The 26,155-nt window shown below is 51.5% G+C and overlaps 1 protein-coding gene across 1 annotated transcript in view; it reads right to left on the reverse strand.

Moving 5' to 3' along the window:
• The window catches only part of COL22A1 (collagen type XXII alpha 1 chain), a gene marked incomplete at its 5' end in the record, with an annotated part of 247,097 nt that overhangs the window by 10,596 nt on the left and 210,346 nt on the right, over nucleotides 1–26,155 (reverse strand). The window contains 10 exons of the mRNA XM_082858984.1: nucleotides 1,290–1,334; nucleotides 2,146–2,181; nucleotides 2,342–2,413; nucleotides 3,885–3,938; nucleotides 5,751–5,804; nucleotides 7,575–7,628; nucleotides 8,504–8,548; nucleotides 13,496–13,549; nucleotides 17,788–17,841; nucleotides 21,781–21,834. Of these exons, the coding sequence (XP_082715110.1) occupies nucleotides 1,290–1,334; nucleotides 2,146–2,181; nucleotides 2,342–2,413; nucleotides 3,885–3,938; nucleotides 5,751–5,804; nucleotides 7,575–7,628; nucleotides 8,504–8,548; nucleotides 13,496–13,549; nucleotides 17,788–17,841; nucleotides 21,781–21,834 (522 nt within the window). The remainder of the gene's footprint in view (nucleotides 1–1,289; nucleotides 1,335–2,145; nucleotides 2,182–2,341; nucleotides 2,414–3,884; nucleotides 3,939–5,750; nucleotides 5,805–7,574; nucleotides 7,629–8,503; nucleotides 8,549–13,495; nucleotides 13,550–17,787; nucleotides 17,842–21,780; nucleotides 21,835–26,155) is intronic.

A 26,155-nucleotide genomic window follows, 5' to 3' on the forward strand; every position in this document is an offset into this window, starting at 1 on the left:
CACCTAAATTTCTCGAAGGTGATGCACTTCATGGGGACATTGCCATCCGCGGGTGATCTCAAGTTCAGGGGTCGAGGAGAGTCCTGGTGCCTCGTGCCCCTCAACGCCAAGGCCTGTGGTGCGGCATTTCCTATTCTTTAAACGTCTCAACATCCCTTTGCCGTGAGAGGACTTGTCCCACGTTTCAAATGTGCTCTGGAGTCCAAGGCATGGGGAACCTGACCGCTATCTGGCAACGTTCCACGAAACAGGGGAAGGCCACTTAACTGGGGAAGGCAGCTCGCCATTATTGACTCGGTATTCCAGAAGATTCTATGTACTGATTCGGTATCCAGAAGATTCATACTTGCCGTCTGAATTCCCCGGCTCCCAACCCAAACTCCAGCAGCTCCCGGGGGCCAGCTGGCCAGCTGCTGGGTGGCAAGACCCTCAGTGTCCTCCCAGCTACAGCCCCTCCCCTGGCTCCAAGCTCAGGAACCAGCAGCCATGGGAATGATGTTCACTGGGAAGGGAGGAGGGAGAGAGATCTGTGGGGGTGAGAAGCCCTGATGCTCTCTGCCTCCATTTTGCTCTGGCCTGCAGGCAAAGCCAGCTCCTCACTCATCCAACTTGCAAGGAAAGCAGAGAGAAATTCTTTGCAGCACCACGGAAAACAAATGGAGGGTCGAAGCGGGGTGGCGCGCCGTCCGTGTCGGGCAACAGTGGGACGGTGTGACGGCTGACCAAGTGCAGGGCCCTGGGAGGACGAGATGTCTAATTTCTCTGGAGGGAGCAGCAGTTGGCAGCGGTGAGAGAATGCCCCCTCCCCTCACCGGCGTTTCTTCCAAAAAAAAAAAAAAAAAAAAAGTGATTTTTTTCTTTCCTGTTGTTTTTTGGAGGAATGCAATGTAAAGAAGGGCTTTCTGAGCGCAGCGCCAAGGCGATTCATTATGGGAAAATCTGTTCCCTTGTCACCTCCAGGAACAGATCTGGCTCCTGGCAAATTGGCACTTGGGGCTCCAAGCGTGTCACACACAGGCGTTCGCACACGGAGAGGAGAGACGGAAATCTGTCAAAGTCTGGGCATGCTCGCCTTTGAATTTGTAATTGCGATGACTTTACTGCTTAAAATAACAACCAAAAAACCATGACAAAAGCCAACATCACTGACTACAACTTCGGGAAAAGCCCCCCGCTGGGGGCTCACAAATTTCCGGGGGGAACAGAGAACAGAGAGGCCACCACAGGAGCCGCTCCGCAGGCCAGGCTGCTTCCTAAAGCCTTGGACACAGTCCCCCTGCCCCACTTACCCTTTCTCCTCTGGGTCCCGGCTCTCCCGGCTTCCCAGGGGTCCCCTGCAATGAAACCAAAGGAGGGTGGTCACTTAACCAGGGCCATCCCATCTGCTCGGGCATCCCTCTCTGCCCTTCTCGGTTCTCGGATCCTGTGTGCTGAGGGCAAGGTGTCCTGGAGAAGGCAGGTCCTCCAAGGGTCCTGCTCCGGCCCTGGTCATGCCCTCCCGCTGTCTACACGCCAGTCACCCTGGGCTTGTGCCTCCTGAAACGTGCCTTCCCACACCTGCTCCTGCCCATCCCGAGGGCTGGAAGTGACCAGGGCCGAGGCGTCTCTGTTGACAGGAGGCACAGAGCCGAGGCTTGAACTAGAAACTGACATGATCTCACGTTTGTTCTACGAAGGTCACTCTGGCTGGTGAGTGGGGAAGGAGTGGGGCGGGGGGCAGGCTGGACACAAGGAAGCCAGTTAGGAGGTCACTGCAAACGTCCAGGTGAGAGATGATGGCGGTCTGCGTTAGGGTCCAGCGGGAGAGATGGAGAGAGATGGGCCGAGCTGGGAGGTATCGTGGAGTCAGAATGGACAGGACTAGCTGATGGACTGGGTGCGGAGAGCCACAGACAAGTCAGAGACATCACACGATGGTACCCTGGGCCGGCTCCCTAACTGGTGGGCCCTACGCAGAGCGAAGACGTGGAGCCTCGTTCAGAAAGCATTAGGATTTCCGGACAGCAACAGCAGAACACAGCACGCGTGGGAGCCCTGCTAGGCCCAGGGCCCCGTGAGACAGCACGTGTCGCCCGCCCACGAAGTGAGCCTGTGTCTCCCACAGGAAAGGGCACCAAGAGGAGAAGAGGGGTGCGCGGTACTTGCCTCCTTGCCTGGGACTCCCTTCTCTCCCGGCTCACCCTACGACACAGAACACAGTATCAGTGAGCTCTGCTGCACCGGCACGTTGCAGATAACACGACTGTCTTTACAACAGACATTTTCACCCAAGTCACGCTCCAGCACGGACAGCGATCAATGGGCCAGCCGGGGATATTCCCCAACAGCGTTCTATGCTCACCTGCGGCCCACGGGGACCCAGGAAGCCAGGGAGCCCTGGGCTGCCGTTTTCTCCTCTGGTTCCCTTCTGGCCCTGCAGAGGGAAAGCAGGGCATTAATTCTTCAAGGTCAAGTGTCAACTCAAGAAGATTCAGAAACCTCGTAACCCCTCTGTACTCTGAAGACCTGGCACGTGAACAAAATAGAAGAGCCCTTTCCTGAAACGAAGGGTCTGGGCTGGGGAGAGATGGGGTACTGTGAGCACCCCACGGGATGCGGGGGCAGAAGGAGAGTCTCCTGCAAACAGTGAACGGCTCTCCCATTCGAAGCAACAGAAGCAAAATGGGACAAACATTAAACAAAACACCTTGCTGTGTACGGGGCCCCCCAAGTGTGCCCCTTCCCCTTTGGCCAGCTCGTCCCATGGTTTGGCAGGCGCACTTTGGGGGAAAGGTGTTCGGGAATTTTAGCTTTAACCTTTCTGGGCCGCCACCATACGTGGGTCAGCTCTTCTGGGGTCAGCTCTGCACTGGGGATGGACCAGCCTCAGGACCCAACCCCGTCCTGTCTGTGACGTCTCAGCGGAGGCGACAAGACTCCCACGATGGTTCCTAAGGAATGTCACTACGTGTGCTGAGGAGTTAGATGCCTTGACACGGCTGTCCCTGGTCCAACAGGAAGATGGGGTTCTATCAGGACCACCAGATGCCCTGTTTGCCTGGGAAATGATGGGTTTCCCAGGATGCAGGATTTTCAGGGCTACAAGCAGGAAGGTTCCTGGGAAATCAAGACTGACGGGTCACCCTAATTTCCACAGTGACAACAGTCAGCTGGCCAGACTGTTCTGCCCATTACCCCATGCATCTGTCGCTTGAACAACACACCACAAAGGTGGCCTTCTCAACAGGGTTGCCAATTTTACCAAATAAATATACGGTAAGGCTGGGCTGGGAGGAGACTAGCAGACAGGCTTTCACTTATCCACCCCTAGACCCCATCAAGGACCAATGTTCCCCACCATGTCTCCCCATCTACCAGACCTGAACCCCAAATCCAGAACCTGCTACCCAGTGCCCAGGACTCTGCTGATTACTCAAGTCACCCTCTTTGCACTACCTACCCGTTGTTAGCTCTTGCTAACACCTGCTCACTGGCAGGAGGACCCTCTTCAGCCGAACCTGTGTTACAGGCATCGCCACGAGGCACCCTTACCCTGTCTGAGATGGTAAGGGTCGGTCAGCCTGACCTTGTCCTTCCATCATCTAAAAACATCAATCAACTACCATGCAACCTTATTACACATGTGCTTTTTAGTCTTCAATAGTTTTGTCCTGTTGGATGTCTACGGTGGTAGACAACAGAGAGCCAAGTGCAGAATCATGTGTATTTTAAGCTTTGAAAGACACCCTTCGCGGCTCCCCTTTCCTCCAGCCTACTCCTGCCATCCGAACACCATATTTTCCCACTGAGGCTTCTGGAAACAGAGACCAGACAGTCTGTGATGTAAACCACACAACCTTTCAAAGCCTGCCCTGATTCCATCACAGCAGTGGGACAGTACTCACGGGACTGCCTGGAGTGCCATGGTCTCCTGGAGATCCAGGCGATCCGTTCTTACCCTGGTGGAAGAAACAGAAGAGAGGATTCTGCCAGGACCTCACAGAGCAGGACAGTGGGACAGAGAGACTGCTGGATGCGGAGGGCCTGATGTCACACATACAGCTGTTACAGACCAGCGTGGCTCCAAGTCATTACTTAGAGGATGCGCCCCGATCAGAAGGCTGTCGCGCCCTTCCTCTGGCCACTGGGGATCACAGACCGCGGGCACGGAGGGCACCCTGAACCCTCACAGGCCGCCGACTCAGGATGGGAGGCTGCATTTGAGCCATTGTGGCCCCATCAGGGGAGAGTGGGGCTCCACCTGGTGAGTCAGACACATGTGACCTGCCGCCCCCCACGTTCTTTCCGTAGGAGCCTGAAGACACAGTTCACGGCCACGGCCACGAGAGGTTGAGAACATCGGATATGATGTCAGAAAGTCCTGGGTTTAAATCCCCGCCGGAAGCTCTCGCCAGCTGCGTAACCTGGACCCAGAAAGCCCATATATCTGCCTTGCAGGTTTACTCACTCATTCATTGATTCCATTACTCACTCAAATATATGTACATGCACACAAGCTACGCAAAATAAGCAAGTTGCAAAGATGAAGCGTGTAACAAGCGTGCATTCTGTCTGTATGCTAGTAGGTATACTGAAAATATTTTCAAAGATACACGAAATGCTGTTAACAGTGGCTCCCTCTGGAGTGTGGGATGAGGGGATGAAGAGGGAATTTTCTCTTTACTTTCTAACATTCCATCCTGTATGACCCTCGCACCCTTATCATGGGTCACATTTATGCTCGTATATACAGGCACATAGACGTTACAGCAGCCCCTGTGACAAGGGCCCTGGGTTAAATGGGATAAGGCAGGTGCTTCTTCTGACACAGAACCAGGAATGTAAGTATTTATCTTCTACATCCCTCTCCCATCTTCGCTCAGGCTGCTCTTGGATTAGAGAAAGATTCACTTAAGTACATGTATGGGCAGAGATAATATTCAAAATATTCATTAGCCACATGGCATGTTATGAGTTAAATTGTGTCCTCCCACCGCCAATCCATATGTTGAAGTCCTAATTCTCAGTATGTCAGAACCTGAACTTACTTGGAAATAGGGTCCTTGCATACGTAATTAATTAAGATGAGGTCATACTGGAGTAGGAGGGGCCCCTTATCCAATATGACCGGTGTCTTTATAAAAAGGGGACTTTTGGACCAGGGACACGTCCTCAGGGAGAATTCCACGTGAAGGTGAAGGAGGAGGCTGGGGTGAGGCTTCTACGAGCCAAGGATGCCGGAGATTGCTTGCGAACCACCAGAGGCTAAGGGAGGCCTTCTGAGGGACGATCCTCCCTCACAGCCCGCAGAAGGAACCAATCTGCTGGCGCCTTGATCCTGGACTCCTAGCTTACAGAACAGTGAGACAATAAATGTCTTGGATTTCTAGCCTCCACACCTGAGAGACAATGAATTTCCGTTGTTTAAGCCACTGCGTTTGCGGTTCTTTGCAATGACAGCTCTAGTGAACTCATACAGGGCATGCCCTGAACGCCAGCATGCCCTAAAGCTAGAGCATGATTGGAGGGGAAGTCGTACGGCGCTCCTGCCGTGCCGAGTGGGTTGTGGGTAGGCGGTCCCAGAAAAGAGCCTGGAGAGTGTGTCCTAGGCCACTAGGGGGGCTTAGGGCAGTGGCTGTTTACCAACTGCTAAGACATTCTGTCATTTTTTTAACAACACATAGGGCTGTACCAGGATGAACCAAGCAAATATTACCATGGTAGCAGCCCTGCCAAAGCAGGGAGCAGGTTAGTCTCAAAGCAAAACTCACCGGTAAGCCCCTCAGTCCTCGGGGACCCTGTGGCCCTGTGGGTCCAATGTCACCCTGGAACAGAGAGAGATCACGTTATCCAGAGTCGCTGCATGAAGATGGCAGAGACACCGTTTCAAATGTGGACCAAACTTCACCCAGTTACCCAAGAGGACCAACAAATGGTGCCCAAACCGTCTCATCGTCAGTCACCAGTTATTCTGAATACGGACAAACTCACTTCCTGCAGCTGAATAAATCCCTGTCCCCACGGGGATTTCGGGGGGCTCCATCTGGAACTAAGGCAGGTAACAGGGAAGAGAACTTCTCTTGGTGTCCTCTCCCTGAGTCTGGACAGTCACCTGGGGCTACTCCTGCCTCAGTCCTCACAGTAAGAAAAACTCCACCTGGAAGGTGTAGGGAATCTTCCAGGGTGCCAAGCAGTGGGAATTCACCACCACCACCTACATGGTCTTCCAGGCAGCCTCCCGACAGGGTTGTAGTTGTCCCCGTGTAATGAATGAAAAAAACAGAAGCTTGGCCATGCTCCTACACAAATTAGACTGTAGAACACCCCAGAAGATGGAGTTTTTAAATTACAAGACAGAGAGCTAAGAAGGGGGAAGAAGGCATTTGCACCACGGGCTGGCATCCTGGGCTCCTGTCCCAGCTGCAGCCTGACCTGCTGGGCAAGCTGAATCCCAACCACGCCCCTGCCTGGGGAGCTCCCTTCAGGCCCTGTACTGTAAACTGAAGTGAGCAGGGTTGGCAAGACCAGGATTTTCCAGCTGCCCTTCAGCACCTGAGAGGCACCTTTAGGGGACAGGGCTGGGCAGAGGCCCCGCTTGGGGTCAGTGCAGCTCTTCTGCTTTGAACCTAGTGAAGGGCCTCCACACACCAGGCTGGGGTCTGTGCAACGGGTCCCACTGCTCAGGAAAAGCACAAGAACTAGATCGGATTCCTGCTAAGATCCTTCCCTGCTCCATCGTCTCAGACAACAGGTCAGCCGAGGAGACAACACAGGACAAGCACCCGGGGGAAGCGGGCACTTCGCCAGGGCTTAAAGGCAGGTCCTGAAGGATGCAAGGGGGTGGGCATGGGCCCGCCTTGGACCTGAGGACCGTGTGCCCGTGCTCCTGACCCAGCACCCACTCCCGGGAGGCCAAGCTGTGTCCGCACATGTCGGATGGGCCTGCAGGCTGTCACGTCCCCAGGCCAGTGCCCTGTGGGGATGCAGAGCTGGAAGATCTGGACTCCACACTGCTTCCTCCTGCCTCTGACTCTGTGTGACCATGAGGCGGTCTCCTGACCTCTCTGGGTCTTAGTTTTTCTATTTGTATGAGTGGGGTCAAAGATGGTTCGTCCCACCCTGACTTGACCCCGAGTGAGTGAGAGCAGGTGAGGGGTACACAGTGGTGCTCTGATGGATCCACGAGGCCACAGAATACTGGAGACGGAGAAATAACCTGGGGAGACTCTGAAACGCCACTTGAGTCCACGTAAGGCCAGATCCAGCTCGCGCATCACTGAGGTCAACAGGCAAATCATGACGGATTCAGCAGAGCCTCCTCATCCGTCATATGGCATGGGCACCAGCCCTCTGAGCCGGAAGCCCAGTCCCGGGGCCTCCTCGGGACCCCAAGGAGAACTCACGCAGCCCGTGGTGCTGGAAGGTGAGGGATCACCAGCAGATTCCTAGAATTCGCCCGTGACTCTCTCCACCGTGGCCCCAACCCCCCAGTCCAGTTCCTGGGCCTCTCTTGGTCCTTCAGTGACACATTACACCTCGTCTACACCTCCTCCTCCCACAGGCCCAGCCGCGCCCCACAGCACACCCACACTCACATCTTTTCCTGGTGACCCTTCCCGGCCAGGGGGCCCCATGGCCCCAGGCTCTCCCTAGAAGGGGAAGCAGAAACAAAATAGCCGCCATTAGGGAGGGAGATGCAGGACGCCCGCTGTCCCAGCCGCAGTGGTTAGGGAGGGAGATGCAGGACGCCTGCTGTCCCAGCCGCAGTGGTTAGGGAGGGAGATGCAGGACGCCTGCTGTCCCAGCCGCAGCGGTCTCAGAGCATCTGGGAGGGGGAGAAGAGGACGGCCCACCCGAAAGCACCCTACTGAGTCCTGGCCCCAAGTGGGGTCTGCAGTGTCCTCAAGGCCAGCTTCGAGGCCTGGGCCCGCTCTGCCACGCTGAGCTGCAGGGAGACACCTCCTGACAGATCAGGCAAACCGCTGGGGATTCTGTCTCCCACCGGACCCTCTCTGCACCTCAGCCTTCTCCTCGCTGGACAGAGCAGTGGGGTTAACCAGTGGACCCCTGAGGGTCCTTCTGTTTGGGGCACTTGGAAGAGATGGGGGGAGCTAAAGGATAGGAAGACAGGGCCCAGAGCCTTCCATCTGGGATAAGCCGATAGCTCTGGGACCTCGGGAAAACCACCCACATCCTCTGGGCCTCAGGTCCCTCCTCTGGAAAGTAGACCTAATGACGGCACTCGTCTCCCCGGACTCAGGACAGCACAGTCTGTGGGCAGCACAGCCGGCAGTGACCACACCTGACTTCAGGTTGACTTGGTCAAACTGGTTGTACATCAGCGTCTGGCCCCCAGAAGAAATGTCTAGAAACACTTGACTGAGGAGGGATGATGCTTCCAATGCTGCCACTGTCCCCTCTGAGGTGACACGGCACTGCCCCGCCTGCAGGGCCCGGGAGCCCTCCACCTAGAAGGGCCAGCTCAGGTGCACTGGGACGACCTGATGGCGACACGTCCACTCACCCGGGGGCCAGGGTGGCCAGAGTCGCCGGTGTGTCCCTTGAAGCCCTAGAACAAAGAGACGGAAGTTACCCCACCAAGGAGCAGGCTGACAGCGCGGGACAGGGTAGAGTCCAGGGAGATGGTCCAGCGCGCCCTGACCCCTCTCTGTGTCTCACCCGATGCCCCTCGTTCCTGACCAGTTGCTGGACATGGGCCAGGTCCCTGAGGCCTGACTGGGTGGCCAGGCCCTTCCTCCTGGTCACTCTGCAGCGACAGCAGGGCTGCTGGGGCCCATCCCACAGATGTCCTGGAGGGTGGTGGGGTCTCCCCACGTGTCTCCTGAACTCCCGCTTCTTCCTCATCTCATACCACGTGGCTTGGAGCCCCTCCGCCTGGATCCTGGGGTAGGCAGTTCCCTTTGAGACAACACTGCCTTCACCCCAAGTTAGGGCCTGGGCACCTTCCTCATTCCTGTAGCCATTGCTGGTCCCCCCCAGCAGCTGTGAGTACAGCCAGCCCGGAAGCCTCATACTGGGCCACGGGGCTGGGCCCTCCCTGCACAAAAGAGCAGCTTGAGATATTCTCCCTGAAGCACAAGCCCTCTGAGCAAAGACGAAGCTGTTAGCGGAGCTGACACTACCATCTGTTAACAGTCAGGCCACCCTGATTGTGGAAGAATCCCCACTTCACAGATGAGGAAGCTGAGTCTCAGAGACGTAGAACACCTGCCCAAAGCCCCACAGCTAGAAAGGAATCGGGTTTGGGTCCAGGCAGGCCTGCGCAGCCCCAAAGCCCTCCCACTTCCCACTGTCCCTCCCCCAGGCTCTGCTCCTGACCAGCTGCGACAGCATCTCTGCAGCCCGGAGGGCCGGGTGCTTGCCCTCCCGCTGAGACCCAGGCATTCACAGGACGCTGAGCCCACAGCTGAGCAGGCCCTGTCCGCCCTCCCCAGGCCAGCAGACCACGTCTAGGTCCTGGGCCCTATCCTGCTGCACGTCCCGCCCCACCCGTGGTTCCTGCGGCAGGCCTCACGTGTTCACCGCTGCTCCCTCCTGCTGGTGTGCACTTGCCCGTCGCGTAAATCCCTCCCGGTTACAGGCCTTGCTCTCGGCCAGCCTCCCATCCCAACTCCAGCATCTCAGTCACCCCTCCCGCTGTCACCATCTACCGCCTTCCTGGCACCTTTCTCTCTGTGCATCACCTCCTCACGTCGTCACTGCCAGAGCACTGCTCTGGGTGTCCTGCTCGACTGAGTCCCCAGCCAGTGGCTGACACAGAGCGATGCCCTTGTACGGGGCTGATGCCTGTGCACAGAGGTCAAGGTCAGGCGGTCTGGGGAGCACCTGGGATGGGGCCTTGAATTTAATTTCAATTGTCAACACAAGCCCCACAGACAGGGGCTGCAGAGCACAGGGACTCGTGCACTTCTCCGAGCAGTGCGGAGGTGGCCTCACAGTGAGCGGCGAGGTCCCGTCCTAGCCTCTCACTCGCTATAAGGAAGGCTCGAGGCAGGGAGAGAGGAGCAAGGCCGCAGCAGGGGGAAGAGAGGAAAACCGCAGCTGCAGAGCCCCTACCATGCATGTGCTGCAGCCATGGTGGGGGGGGGGAAGAGAGGAAAACCGCAGCTGCAGAGCCCCTACCGCACATGTGCTGCAGCCATGGGGGGGGGGAGAGAGGAAAACCGCAGCTGCAGAGCCCCTACCGTGCATGTGCTGCAGCCATGGGGGGGGGGGAAGAGAGGAAAACTGCAGCTGCAGAGCCCCTACCGCGCATGTGCTGCAGCCACAGGACACGCTCCCATTTCAGTGCAATGAAGTCCTGTAAGATGGGATTCACTTTCCCCACTGTATAGAAAAGAAGCTCAGGCCGATCTATCCCACAGAGAGTAAGCAGTGGAGCCACGATTCAAAGCCTGTCCACTGCCACACTCAACTCTGGGAGGCGCAGTGCGTGGCCGAACAGGGCCTTCTGAGGCCAAGGCCACATGCCTCCCAGCTGATGCCACCAGGCCCTTCTCAGACCTTATCTCCTGAGTTTATCTCCCGGTTTCAAAAAGCGAGTGAAGACCCTACTGGGGAGAAGACAGCCCTCTGGCCTGGCCATCGGATGAGAGCTGTGGCCTAGCAGCCCCACTGCTGTGTGGCTGTGCTTGTTACCCTGGAAACGCTTTCTCTTTCCAGTTCCTCACCGCTTGGGGGATAAGAATGGGTGGCCTTAGGAGGCAGGCTCTGAAGGTCACTTCCCAGGCCGCAGGGCGGTGCAACAGAAAGGGAAGCTCTCAGAGCCTGGGAGGTGCAGGGGAAAAGCAGGAGGAGGGCATGAAGTCGCCTAGATTTGACTCCAGAATGAACCACTGTAACCTCGGAAAAGTCAACTTACCCCTTCGAGTCCTAACATCACCATCTATGAAACGAGGATAATAAAAATACCCACCTGGCAGAGCTTTGCAGGACTAATCTATGGAAAGGGGCTTTACATGCTATTAAGTATGATGGGGCAGGGCTGACTTTGGGGTCAGGTCTGGAACTGAACCATGGCTCCCCACTTTCTAGCTGTGGGTCTTGGGTGCTTTACTTCTCTTCACTGGGAGTCAGTTTCCACATCTGTAAAATGAGGGTAGAACCCACTTCTGCAGAGTTGCCGTAAGGATTGAAAAAGAAATAAACGGTGCTCTCCACTGTTCAAAATAGGCCAGTTCCCTTCCCCTGGGGAGGGACAGGGCCTCCTGGGGCCCAGCATCTTCCCCAAATCCAGCCAGTGCAGAGGCAGGGACCCTGGTTGCTCTCCTCCCAAATAATCATGGACAGAAGCACCAACTAAGGGAGCCGCACACAATGTCCCAGACACTTGGCTGGGAATTCTACATGTTTTATCTTCTCCTTTAGTACTCACAACCACCCTATAGAAGTGGGAGCTGTTCTGATGCCCATTGCATAGAAGAAGAAACAGAGGTTCAGAACGGCCCCCTGACCCAGGTCACAAAGCTAATAAATGACAAAGTGAAAGCTGAGCCCAGGTCTGTCAATCTCCAAGCTCGCGCCGGGCCAGCCGGAGGAGGCGGGTGTTCTTTCAACTCCCTGGGTCTCTAGCCTCTGTCCCTGCACTGAAGCAGGATTCCTTACAACTCTCTGTTGAGAGGTGGATCTTGCCCCAGCACACTTCCCAGCAAATGGATCTCCGTGGCTGAAAAAAGAAAAATATAACAAAACAAAAAACCCTCCCTCCAGTAAACCAGAAACGACCTTAAAAAAAAAAAATCACTAATTCTGTGTTTGAATCCCCCATAAGAGGTGGCAGTCCCCATTCTTAGGTTTCTTCTCCTGATGCTGGCAGGTGAAAAGCAAGGAGAGTTGGGGAAAAGGAAAGTATTTTTTGTGTTTTATTTCCTCCTTATTGAACACTAGCCAGGTGAGTTATTGATTATTTTTTAACAGAAAAACAGATTAAGGAAATAGAACTAGCATTTTGATCTCCCACTTCTTGCCAGATAATTAGATTTTAAGATTTTTATTGAACATCCTATTCGTTTCCAAAGAAAATTTAAGGAATTTTGTAAACAATTTTGAAATTACAAAGGAGTAAAGCATTTAGCGAAAAAAACCCCAACAACCCCAAAATACACAGGGTTCATTTTTATAGGTAGGAGAGAGTGAAGACATGCGCTGAAGCCTCTGTCAAGCGCGAGCCTTTCAACAGGCTGTGGAGAAGCTTTAAAACACTGGCGATCAAGGCAACCTCTTAGGCCCTGCTTTGGGATTCCTCTAATTGCCATCTGAAAGCTAAAAAGTAGGAAGTCTCTTCTCTTTCTCATGGAGTTTATAAAGTTATGAAGTCTCTTCTCTCTCTTGTGGCCTTGCTTATCTTCTTTCATAGATCACTCGAAGTCCAACTCCTTTACTTGCAAGGTATGTTTCTTTCCTGTTCTGCTCTGTTGTGGGTCTTTTATGCATATATATAAATAACAGTATACCCCTCCCTACCTCAACATCCCTTCAACAGATCCACTGCTAACTGATCATGCAATCTAAGCCATTGGCATTGGGTTGGCCATCCTGACCTTAAAATGGGATCCAAGTTGTTGAGTCTTGTTTTAGACCCCTGTGGAAAACCATGGGGCTTAAAATGAAATGATGATGTGGGTTACATGGGTATATCTATTTGTCCAAATGATACAGTTAGGATTTTTTGATGTGTGTAAATTTTACAAAGAACTTTTGAAAAGTATTGTGTAGGGGGTAGGAAATGAGTAGAGGTAGATATGAAGCAGAATAATGATGACTGAAGCTCAGTGACCGGCCCATGGGAGTTCATTTCACTATTCTGTTTACTTCGTATATGTTTGAAATTTTATATAATAAAAAGATGAAATGGTGGTTCTTAAAAAGAAAAAAAGAAAAGGTGTCTGTATATGTTTATAATAAATAGCTCGACAGCTAGATACAGATTTAGATATATAAATGATAGATGTAGATTTAGATATATAAATGCTGGATTTCATACATAGAAAAAAAGACTAAAAAACATACTAGAACGTTAACAGAGCTTTACTTCTGTGTTATAGAATTATAAGTAACTATTTTCTTCTCTATAACATTACTTTTCTTACTCTTTCTCTTTTTATTACCATCATCATTTGTTATTCTTATGCAATGAGAATGAGTTACTGTTATAATTGGGGAAAAACCCTTTAGCTGTGAAAAGGGTTCAGAATGAAAATTGAGACTCATTTTTAGGTTCTATCATCCAGAGGCAGTCCATTAAAATAAAAGGATAAGAACAAAGAAAACTTAGAACAACAAGTAACGATGGGTGCAAGTCTGAAAATAAATTTTACAGCCATGGCATGTGAAAGGACTGGATTTACTGCACGGAAGTACCAAGGTCTTAGCAGAGAGGTACTTCCGGAATCCACGGCCAGGCAGCCTCAGAGGACCCTACCCACGGCGTCACAGCCAAGTGACTGATGGCTTTATTCCACTGCGGACAACACACACACACACGCTCAGCACTTACAGGGGGACCGCGGGCACCCTCCGGTCCTGGCAGACCTGGCTCTCCTGTTTTGCCCTGAGGATAAAGAAGAAAAGAAGAACTTGAAGACAACATTTGCAGGACCTTCCTGTTCTCATCTGCCGGAGCTTCACAGCATCATACTTCCACCAGCCAGTCTCTGCTCCCTGCCAACCCTACCCTCTGCTACTGTGGTCCATTTTAGTCCATAGAAATCTGCACTGTGTAGCCCTGCCCATTATGTTCTTGGTTTTCCTGGGACGGCGCTGGTTACACAGGTTTCATCTTTGAAACACCCATTCACGGTGCCCCTTCTTATCCTTGGAAGGGTTCTGGTCTGCATGAGAGACTCTGTACACGCCCAAGTTAGAAACCGCTTTATACCTACTCACAAAACCACCCCGAGGCAGCTGGTGACGACTGCATGGTACAAATGGGGACCTGAGGCTCAAAGAAGTTATGGTTTCATTGAGTTAGCAAACAGCAAAGCCAGACTGGACCCCAGCAACACCCGAAAGGAGGCTCTCCTCAGCCTGGCAGCAGTGCCTGCTGCCGGGGGGCCTGCAGTTTACTGCTGAAGTCCAGATAAAGTGGCGAGAGGTGAGGGAGGGCTGGGGTGAGCCGGGAAAGTGGGTGAAGGGGCACGTGTGCTTGATGGGGAGATGGGCAGCATGCGGGCCCCGCCTCCATGGTAACAGGAGGGCCTACTCGCCCAAGTCCCCCTTCACTTTCACAGCTTATAAACCTGGAGGTCCAGAAGGGGTCCATGGCGGGGCATGGGAGAGGGAGAAGGGCATCCGTGGATTCAGAGTGAAAGTTACAGGGGAAGGAGGATGGGGCCAAGCTCTGACTCCCGAGTTTGTTTCTTCTTCTGTCCCAGCTCGTCTAAGTCTAGCCGTGTGATCTTGGGGGTCATTACCCTTACCCTGGATCTGTTTCTCAGTTGTAAATTCAGGACAGCTTCCCTGACGTAGGTCTTTGTGATCGAGCCTGGCTCCTGCCCCACACTGAAGTGGGACAGCCATCACCGGCCCAAGCGGCCAGCAGACAAAGGGTAACAACCAGACACTGCTGAGGGTTTTCCATGCGCCGGGCACAATGCCTGCGCTTCACACAACAACCCATGAGGGAGGCACTTTGGTTCTGCCCCAGGCAAAACTCCAAGGCACAGAGAGGTTAAGTGACCTGCTCAAGGTCACACAGCTGGGGTTCTAACGCAGGCATTTTGGTTCCAGAGCCTCTGTACTTCACCCTACACTGTAACTAATACTCAAATGCCTCCTATTAAAAATGACGAAACGGGCAACTCTAAAAGCTGCGTATCTACCCATCTATCTGTGTATCTATCCACGCATCCATCATCTGTCTGTCTACTGTCTGTCCATCCATGTCCCCAATGTATAGGGATTTAAAGGAATAAGTCAAAGTGGAAATTAACCACCCACTACCAGTAGCCAGTGACGCTGTTTCCCAGCCACCCCCCTGGCTCCCCGGGAGGGCTCCTGTCACTTTGTTGATCAGCTCCCGCTCAGGCAGAAGGCCGTGCCCAGAACAGCCTTTGGGGCACTTGACTCCGAGGTGTTGAAGGCCCGAGTGCGTGGGAGTTCATGCCACAACAAGCAACCCCCAGGCAGAAAGGCTGAAGTTGATGGAGAACACCCTAGCCCGCTCCCCGGCAGGGGTGGGACCGGGGAGGCCAGGTGTGCTCCTCTCACATCCTCAGCTGGTCTCTGGGGGAGTGGACCCGCGGTGCCCCCTGATCGTCTGCCCACTGGCCTGCCAGCAGCTTTCCTTCTTTCCTCGTTCCATTTCCCCCACTCTGTCCGTGCTCCTGGGATCTTCTCCAAATACCCCACCTGCACCCCATCCTGGTCTCCAGGTCTGCCCTCAGGGGACCTCTGGTGCCCCCATTCCTCTGCCCATCTCCTCCCAAGCAGCTCAGAGTGATAAAGGTCAGGACGGCCACACACTGAGACCCCAGAACCAACGGACAGGTGAGCTCTGGACCAGTGCTGGGGACAGCTGCCGAGCCCCCTCTGCTTCCAGCAGACCCGGCCTTGCCTTCCATGCGCTGACTTAGCCACTGCTTACCCAGGGCAGACCTGGCCTTCCATCCGTCCACGCCCAGCGCCTGGCACAGGCCTGTCTGGAAAAGGCATTCCACAAACAGACTGAGTGCAGACCGAGGGCCTCGGTTATCCTGTACTGTCAGTGACAGCCTCTCAGGATAACACACTTTCTGCAAAAAAAGCTGATTGCCTCTCTGCGCTGACTGAGCTCTGGGGTCAGCCTTCAGGGTGCGGGTCCCAATGCTTCACTTACCAGCGGTGACCTCGGCCAGCCTACCTAACCTCTCTGTGCCTTAGTTTCCTCATCTGGGCCAACAGTGACACCCACGCCCCACAGGGGTCTCCTGGGGCTTACACTGGCAAATGTAACGAGGCGCTCAGCACCCCCTCGGTGCGCACACGGCAGCTGTCAGCCGCGGTGGCGATACCTGTGCTTCTTGCCCCCTTGCCACGTCCTCAGCCTGGCTAACTGCCGCTTGCCCACCAGGGCTGCGCGGCTGGACGCCAGCCTTCAGCAGCTTAGATGAGCTGTTTACTTTGCCCGCTGCCCTAAGCTCTTACTTTCCTCTAGGCAGTGAGTCCTGGTCTCGGCATCTGGCAAACAGGGAAAAGCGATAAAGAAGGTACTTCTGGCAGGTTGCATAAGACGCAGAGTGAGTCATAACAGTTACGGCCGCACAAATTAAATGGAGCACAAGCCTTGCGGTGGAGACTGTTATGTAATTCCACTTACTGGTTCTAAAGGCTCTGAGGCTCTAACCTCACCAGGAGTTAAAACTAGAGCAGTTGGAAAAGTAACTTACTAAATTAATTAACAGTTAGAGAAGCCTGATGCATTTAACCAACTTCTCACCGCATCTGGTTCTCCAGCAACTCCAGCAAGTTGCTACTATTATTCTCATTCTATTTGAATTGAAACCGAAGCCGGGAGATGCTCTTTGACTCAAGCCAGGTCGCAAAGCCTGTAGGGAGCGAAGCCAGCATCCGAAGCCAGTTTCTTCTTCTGGTTGTGGTTGTAATTTTGGCATAAAATATTTTAATTTAATTTTATCAATAAGCACTGCACACACGGCTCCAAAAATTAAAAAGATAATAACATACTACGGACCAGAAATTGACGTCCCATCCCTATGTCCCTTGTGCTCAGAATCACCCGTCCTCACTTCCTTCCATGGATGGAAACTACTTCTCTTGGTGTTTCTGGAGTCTCCCAGACTCCCTTTATGTAAATGCTAGATAAATATACACAGACCCATTTTCATACAGAATAGGGCAGCTAAACACACTGCTCTGTGCCCTTGCTTTTTTACTCAACAATGTATCTTGGAGAAGTCCCATGTCTGTATCTAGAAAACATCCCCCGTCTTGTGCACAGCTGCGTGGTATTTATTGGGTGCACCCCATCAGTAACTGTCTCCTGCTGGTGGGCGTCGGGAGAACCAGGTCTCTAAGCCCCAGGGGCCACCTGCCGTCTTCCCCTCGGTGTTGAGGCTATGGAAGGGGTTTGTGAAGACAAAACTGCTGCTAGGAAATGAAGCTTCAGCATCATCACGCAGCCCAGATCCACACTCAAGAGGGGCTGACCGTCCTCAGGAAGGACAACGCCGAGGTCACAGAGGCGGGTCTGAAGAAATCACTGCACACTTCCAGCCAATAGCTGCTGGGGCCACAGAGACAGACGTCCTCAGCAGCATACAGTCCATCTCACTGTGTGGTTCAGCAGCTGACATTAAAGATAAGGGAAAAAAACCCCCAACCAACCAACCAACCAAACAAACAAAAAACAAAGAAAAAAAGAAAGATAAAAAAAAAAACCTCTATGCCAATGTCGAAGAAAGGACAAACTCGCATCCCCTAGAGATGGCAGGGGAAGCTCAGGCTTTCAGGGGTTTAACAGGCTTTTCGGACGTCAGGTTTCTACTCAAGCCAGTGCTCACCTGCCCAGTCCCCTTCCACATCAACAGGATGGAGGCTGCAGAGGCAGTTAAAAAAAAGAAAAAAGCAGGAGCCCCAGGATAGAGTTCACTCCCCGAGACTCAGTTTCCTCAGCTGTAAAATGGGGACAGAGGTGTTTACCTTGCAGCGTTCTCAGGAGAAGTAAATGAAGAAATGCACAACAAATAACTCTCACAGTGCCCGGTTCATAGCAGCTCTGGACACAGAGTAGTTGCTTCTGAGAAATGGCTGATCTGGTGTGTAAATGGTAAGAACCTTCGAGTCCCTTACCGGCTCTCCGGGGTGCCCTGGTTTTCCATCTCTGCCTTCTTTGCCTTCTTCTCCCTGCAAGATAAACTCACATTGTTTATCTGGATGAAGATGCTAAGAGGGAGGGAAGGAAAGACGCCTTTCGGCCTGGTGCACAGCTACAGTCACACACAACAGGCGGAACTGGCTTCATTTTTCATGGTTTCTCCCCCAGCACCACGCTTCTGGCTTGGATCTCTGGTTGGCGGTGCCTGGCACACGGTGCAAAAGCAATAAATTGCATTATTATTGCTATAGATGGAAAGAAGCCCCTACTGGACATTTTCATGACGTCCAACTTAGGACAACATGGGCTCATCTCTGGGCCTCCTGGGTTGACCATGGCGAGGAGGCGGCTTCTGATGGAGATGACAAGGACCCGAGGGGCCTGCGGCAGAGCACCTATAGCTCCCGGGACACAAGCAGGCGAGGTGAATGACAGCCAGGGCCATGTCCGGGCTACAGGAAGGCCACGAACATGTCACGTTTCTTTCCATGAAATCAAGCTACAAATCCCCCACCTGCTCCCCACCTCCTACTGGCCCACCTCCTGCTCTCAGTAAGACACTGTAAGTCTCATGTTTAATCTAAGAGACCATTCTTCTTCAGGAATCTCTGCAGATCAGGACAATGATTACAGCATCACACAGACTCAGGTTCCAGTCCTGGGTCACCTGGGCTGGGCGGGTTCCGGGGAAGGAAAGCAACAGGCAGCAAGGCAGAGGGGAACCTGAGTCACACCGAGCAAGGTTTGAACCCCACTTGCATCAACTATGCCTATGCTCTTGGGTGAGTTATTGACATTCTCAGCTCGCAGCGGCCCCTCTCCTAAACACAGATGACAAACCTATTTGGTAGAGTCACGAGGGGGCTCAGAATCAACGCCACCACCTGCAACGCTTAGCAAACCAGGCATCGGTAATCGGCGCCAGCAGTGCAGCTGCTCCCGCTGCGGCCGGCACGCACGAGATCGTGCATCGTTCCTCATCAGTGCCTTTAACGCCAGTGCCTGGGCGCTGGCAGGAAGCACTGAGGACGGTAACGTAAGTTTACTGACCATCCGGGCCGCTAGCCGATGCCCCACGCGCACCCGTAACTCGTTAAGACTCTGCTCCCGGCATGACCATGGTAACGCCAGGGAAGCCGGCTGGGCTGACTCGGAAGCCCCGCACTACGGATCCTCTTTTCAATTAAGAGATTAACTCCAGAAACCGTTTCTCCCATGCACGGAGCAGCGGGGGGAGGGTCAGGAGACCCACGCACAGAAGAGAAAGCCAACGTACCCAGGTGAGACACGCGCAGGAAGGAGGGCAGCCGACCCCAGGGGAGCCCCGGGGCAGACACCTGGCTCCCGGAAGCAGCAGGAGCGCCGCTTCAGGCGACGCAGAAGAGGGCTGAGTGCGGCCTCTACTGAATCACCGGGGAAGGAGGTGCGGCTTCCGAGAGATAGAGACTGCTCTCGTCGACTGCCGGATTGCTGAGCAATCCGTGAACTTCTCAGAGCCTCATTTCTTCACCTTTAATAAATTAAAGGGATGTTCACACTTACACTTCAGGGGGAGGAGCTGTAAGGCATATATGAAGGGTCTTTTTTTTTTTTTTTTTGCGGTACGCAGGCCTCTCACTGCTGTGGCCTCTCCCGTTGCGGAGCACAGGCTCCGGACGCGCAAGCTCAGCGGCCATGGCTCACGGGCCCAGCATGCTCCGCGGCACGTGGGATCTTCCCGGACCGGGGCACGAACCCGCGTCCCCTGCATTGGCAGGCGGACTCTCAACTACTGCGCCACCAGGGAAGCCCCCAACAGGTATTTATGATTGTAAATCCCAAGTGCTGCAAGGGGTTATGAAGGAAGTGCTCTCAGAGCACAGCTCTGATCCCCACCTAACCCCACTGGGGAGGTTCAAGGACATCTCCCTGGAGAAGATGATGTCTAGCCGAGACCTCAGGATGAACAGAGGAGTGGGGTGTGGTGAGGATTATGCATGTTAACACGTGGGAAGCTCTCTGCACTGAGCCCGCCCTGTGGTTAGCACAATGTGCGTGAAAGCTATGATGATTCCTATTGCCCGGGCAGAGGGAGAGGAAGAGTTTTCTACATAGCGATGACCTGGAGGAAGGCAAAGTTGTTTAGAGTGGCTGGGAGGAAGGGGTGTGGACAAGGCTGGAGTGTCCAGGACAGGGCTGAGAAAGAGACAGAGAGGAAAACAGGGTGAGTTCACGAGGTGCCAGGGAGGTCGTCTCGGCTTTCCTCTGAGGATAACAGAGAGCAGATGGGGTGAGCACTGGAGGGAAAGAAGGAAGGAGGGAAGCTGGGAGAGAGGAGGGATACTACTAAGAAAATCGTGTACTCATATCTCAGGTCATTTCTCTCTTGTCCAGCACCCTAGGACTTTGATCATAAGGGCTTGGCAGAAAATTCAAACTGGAATTTTCTCTCCGTAGCTTTGTTATTCCTGGAATTAAATCAAGTATTTCCTAGCTGCTATGACACACTAGGCTACAGCGTTGCATTTTATACCAACCGGGGTTTCACATCCCAGCCTGTCTTTTAAGATCTGTGCGCCCTGGACAGGCTACTTAACCTCCGGGGTTGTGTGGTTGCAGCGACGGCTACTGGTGATGCCCCGGAAATGCCTGCTCGACCAACAGTAGCACTTATCAGACACTCAAGGAGGAAGGGCTCTAGGAAAACAATCCATGCATCCACATATTTATTTAAGTCATATTTGCCGTGTGCCCACCACGTGTGGGGAACAAAAGCCTGGTCCCACAGAACCCAGAACATGACCCCATGACTACCAGGCACTCTTCTGTTAGGCCCCCAGATCCAGCACCCAGTAGGTGCCTAACCAGTATGTGCTGAATGAGCAAATCAATTAGTGAATAATGGTGGAGGTGGTTACTGATCAAACCATTACGCAAATAGACATGTGACTACCAGCTGAGACAGGCACTTAGGAAGAAAGGAAAAAGAGACTAAGAGAGCCTATCCTAGCCTGGGGGGCAGAGGAAACTTCTAGGAAGTGATGCCTGGGATGAGCTGGAAAAGATCAAAGGCATCGAATAGTGAAAGAGGTGACAAGAGGGCATTCTGGGTGGACAGAAAGGCATGTGCAAAGGCATGTGGCCTAGAGAGGAGAGGGTGCAGAGTGTTCTAGAAACCAAAAGGAAGCCAGTATGGCTGGAACAAAAGGATGCCCCGTGGAGGGCAGGGGTGGGGCTGTGTCCAGGAGAGGTCTCAGCTGCAGGCACACGCCAGACGAGGAGCCACACAAGGATTTATTCTCAATGAAGACGGCAGCACGTGGCCTCTCTGGAGCAGCCTTATTACTAACATACCGGAGAGTCTGACACTGTTGAGAAGTATATTAAATTGAAAAGTCCGGAACAACATTTGTGGAAAGTAAGTTTGCAGTATGTATCAAGAACCTTAGATATTATTGTGCTCTGACCAGTAGATTCCACTTTGGGGCACCATCCTATAGAAATAAAATAATCATCTAATGTAAAACAGTAATCTACTGTAAAATAAAAACCTAATGTAAAATAATCTATTGTAGATTTTTAAAAGTTATAAGACTTATGAGGCAACAGAAGAATAATCACATACATTATGGTACATTTATTGGGTAGAATGTATGTAAAATTTATGAGCATTTAATACCAGTGTGAAAACAGAAAATGTTTATATTATCACAATTATCACAGTTATGTATGTATGTGTCTGTTGATTGATGTGTGTGTGGAGAGAGAAAGAGATGAAAATTTTATTTTCATAAGTAAACAACAACAAATACATAAAGGAAGAATGAGACGAAAATTGGCTTTGGTTAGTATTATTTTTCTTCTAATTTTCTATAATGCTGAAAATTTCCCTAGTAAACATGCTTTGTGTCTACAATGGTGCAATATAGTTTTCTTTGCTTATTTTTGCAGTAGAGAAACTAGATTTAAAAAAAAAACATGCCACTTACTGGGATTCCGGGTAATCCAGATGGGCCTTGGGGGCCAGGAGGACCTTCTTTCCCCTAAAAGATCCAAGACACGAAACACCATTAAATTTCTGGGATTGGCTTTTCTGGAGGTAAATGATCTCACCCAGAATTGCCTTCGTGGGTTGGAAGGAGTCTTTAGTGCTTCTGCATCTGCCTCGTCCACCTGGTTCCTTTCCAGGTACTGCTTCCCTGCAGGGCAGGGAGGGGCCCTGGACAGAGCGCAATCATGCAGGTTGGTGTGCAGACCGGAGCTCATTCTGGCCTTATTACATAGACTCGGGGAATTAGTGCTTGGAAGGCGTACTGGGAAGAAGTTTAGGGGTCCACAAGACCTGGGTCCAGATCCAACTCTGCACTTTGTCCCCAGACCGCCTCACAGCACAGACCGTAGCACCTGCAGGGCTTCTGCGTACAGCACTCAAGACAAGTAAGAACTGACCAGCTGACCAGGGGCACAGGTAACAGATGGTTTTGTTACTGCCACCGTCTTATCCAGAGGTTCCCCAATTCTTTACCATCAGTGCTTGCTTTTGGTGTCCCTTTCCCCCATGAAACAGATCTTGAAAGATTGTGTTTACCAAGGTGCATTAATACTTCCTTTCTCATTTTACTCAGCAAAAATACACATCAGTGTCAACTAGAGTTTCTACATCAGATGAGGTAATCGGTGTTATCATTTTTATTCTAATGTGCATAATTATATCATCCTGCATCTCTACCATGAGTATTTTGAAAGTCCTGATAACTTTATAATTTCCTGCTAGTGTTTCTTTTGCAATAAAACACTAATGTCTGGCTTAAATTCTAATCCACATTCCACACAAAATGAAATATTCTTAACGGTTGTGATGTTATCCCCTTGGAAGAAAAGCAAAAGCAAAAATATTTTGATATTTATTTCAGATTCATAGAGATTTAGTATACTGTCATGTAAAGTGTTCAATGAGGGGACCAAAGCACACTTTCTTTAGTAAGTACTAGTTAAACTCAATAAAAACTCAATAACTGACTTTCATTTCCAAATCTGAAGAAAATGAAAGATACCAGCATCACATCATTAAGATACTGAGGGACTTCCCTGGTGATGCAGTGGTTAAGAATCTGCCTGCCAATGCAGGGGACACGGTTCGCGGTCCGGGAAGATCCCACATGCCGTGGAGCAACTAAGCCCGTGCGCCACGACTCCCGAGCCTGTGAGCCGCAACTACTGAGCCCGCGCGCCTAGAGCCCATGCTCCACAACAAGAGAAGCCACCACACTGAGAAGCTCACACTCCGCAACGAAGAGTAGCCCCTGCTCGCCGCAACTAGAGAAAGCCTGCGTGCAGCAACGAAGACCCAACCCAGCCAAAAATAAATAAATAAATAAATTTATTAAATAAAACAGATATTGAGAATTTATTTTCATAGACCTTCGGGGACTAGTGAAGAATGAACAATGTTTTAGGTTCACTACTGGTTTGTTGAAACCTATTCTTAAAAGTATCTACACTCAAAAGAAACAGAAGTATCTACACTCTACCTATTCGTGTTGGGAGGTTACTCTTGGCTCTTAAAAAATGAAATGCTACGTTTACGCATTTGCACTGGTAACAGTTTGGCATGACCTGCATCTCTGTAAACTTATGCTGCATGATATCTGAGACTGTCTAGACATATTGCCACTTACACCAATGCAAAATAATAACAGTAAGACAAAAAAAACCATTCACCCCCTCCCCATATCACGACACCTACAAACATTAACAAATAAAGTGGGGTTTTTGGTCAACTTGGGCCACATATTCACCCTAGGTAGGTGTTTTTACATATTGATAACAGAGCTTCCTGGATCCCTTCTTGGACGCTGATTATTGCCAAGACCCTGCTATGAAAGCACCAGTGATCTAGGACAGGAGTCAGCAAGCTCCCGCCCTCTGCTTATTGCTGCAAATAAAGTCTCATCGGAATGCAGTCTCACCGCTAGTTTACATAATGTCTGTGGCTGATCTCGCCTGACTGTGGCACAGTTGAGGATCTGCAACAGAGACCGTATGGCCCGCAAGACTAAAATATCTACTACTTAGGGTCTTTCTGCTCCAATCAGGTGAGTCGAAGCCTCAGTAAGGAGCCAGTATGGTTGTTCCCAAGCCTGTTTTCACCACTTGTTGTTTGCTATGGAAATTACACAATTTAATTGTTCATTAGGTTGCCCAATGAAATTCAGGTAGAAAAAGAAAAAGATCTTTTTATGCAAATTAAGACGTTGAAAATATTTGATAAAGATGAGACATTCACTGTCTAAATAGATAGCTGATAGCTGTACCACAAGATAGCTATAAAAGATTTGCAAAAAGTCCTAACAAACTAGGATCCTACATTCAAATTGCTTCACAGGTGTTGTTACACACCCAAACCACTTTTTTAAAAAATAAATTTATTTATTTTTTATTTATTTATTTTTGGCTGCATTGGGTCTTCACTGCTGTGTGCAGGCTTTCTCTAGTTGCGGCGAGCGGGGGCTACTCTTCGTTGCGGTGCGCGGGCTTCTCATTGCGGTGGCTTCTCTTGTTGCGGAGCACGGGCTCTAGGTGCGCGGGCTTCAGTAGTTGCAGCACGTGGGCTCAGTAGTTGTGGCTCATGGGCTCTAGAGCACAGGCACAGTAGTTGTGGTGAACGGGCTTAGTTGCTCCGCGGCATGTGGGATCTTCCCGGACCAGGGCTCGAACCCGTGTCCCCTGCATTGGCCGGCGGATCCTTAACAGGGAAGTCCCTCAAACCACTTTTTAAAAAGACAACAAATAGTAAATGGGTGGATGTTCTTTCTACAATATAATGACAAGAGACTCTATTCAGGGGAACAGAAATAAAAATGACGGCCTTCATCCCATGTCAAAAAGATTGGCAAATGGTTTATATGTTTTAACTCAAAATGCAATAGAAATGTTTTAGATTTCTCTGTGTGTGTATATATGTTTTTAACTATTCCCTATTTAACTTTATTTCTGTTTTTTAACTACCAATACTCATTATTTGTGCTAAGAAAACTTCAGCTGTTTTCTGGTTTGATGTTTATGTGGAAATACCAAGACCACGGGCAACTTCAAGCACAGGTATAACTTGCCAGGACAGAATCAATATCTCATTTAATGTAGTTTAATTCCTAGGATTTACATCTGGGACCCGCATCTTATTCTCCTCAGGCAAATAGTCCATTCGTTTTTATGGGAGAAATCTTTTTCTGTCTGAGAATCAGTAAAAAGCTGTCTGCGGTACGGTTCATATTTTATTCATCCGGGGACTTCTCAGTGGGCTGCTGCAAAAGCATGAGCTAGATGACGATCGTAAAAAGAACCACGTGGCTCTTAGTTTTCAATCTCGACATCCATCCTGCCCCTAACCCGACCATCCCACCCAGTGGGGCAGCGTGGAGTGATAGAAGGAATGCTGAAATGGGAATTTTCAAACTGACTTAACTCCCGACTTGGATATCAACTTCCTGTATGACCTTGGACGAGTGACATCACCCCCCTGGGCTTTGTCTTCCTCACCTGAGGAGGAAGTGCTCCTGGCACCAGAGTCCAGAGGTACCAGGGCAGGGTTGACCTGCTTGCTAGCAATAGCCCTACCTGGAACATGACACTGAGATTTCTGTACAGTGGGGTTTGCACCCAGCTCTGACACTTCCTCACCATGTGACCCTGAACTGGCAGTTTTCCTTCTCTTATGACCACTTTCCTTATTTATAAAATGGAGACAATGATTCCTACTGACAGGACAGTCAGATGAGATAAGGGATATCAAGGGACCGTGAATTCCTTTAAGTGAATATGCATGTAGTGACTACGAGCCCAGGGCCTGCTAAACTGAGGTTCACCTTTGCCTTATGGTGTTGAAACCAAGAATGGTCCCGGCAGCTTCAAGCAATGAATATAATGCTGGTGTTTGAGACAAAAGTCTTGGATTCCAACTACCTCCACCTGTGTAGTTTTAGGACCTTGACCTGTGACTTCCGCTTTCTTAATTTCACTCTGTTTTTTTTTTTTTTTTTTTTTTGCGGTACGCGGGCCTCTCACTGTTGTGGCCCCTCCCGTTGCAGAGCACAGGCTCCGGACGCGCAGGCTCAGCGGCCACGGCTCACGGGCCCAGCCGCTCCGCGGCATGTGGGATCTTCCCGGACCGGAGCACGAACCCGTGTCCCCTGCATCGGCAGGCGGACTCTCAACCACTGCGCCACCAGGGAAGCCCTCACTCTGCTTTTTGAACAACTGGATAACAGTAGCTACCTGCTGCCTGACACACCACCTGGCTCATACCACAGGCTCGGGATGGGGTAGCTCCAGGGCTTTCTCCTCCCCTGTGCCTCTTCCAAATAG

The sequence above is a fragment of the Leucopleurus acutus genome, assembly GCF_964270905.1.
Source record: "Leucopleurus acutus genome assembly, chromosome: 17".
In the NCBI taxonomy this organism is placed as follows: Eukaryota; Metazoa; Chordata; class Mammalia; order Artiodactyla; family Delphinidae; genus Leucopleurus; species Leucopleurus acutus.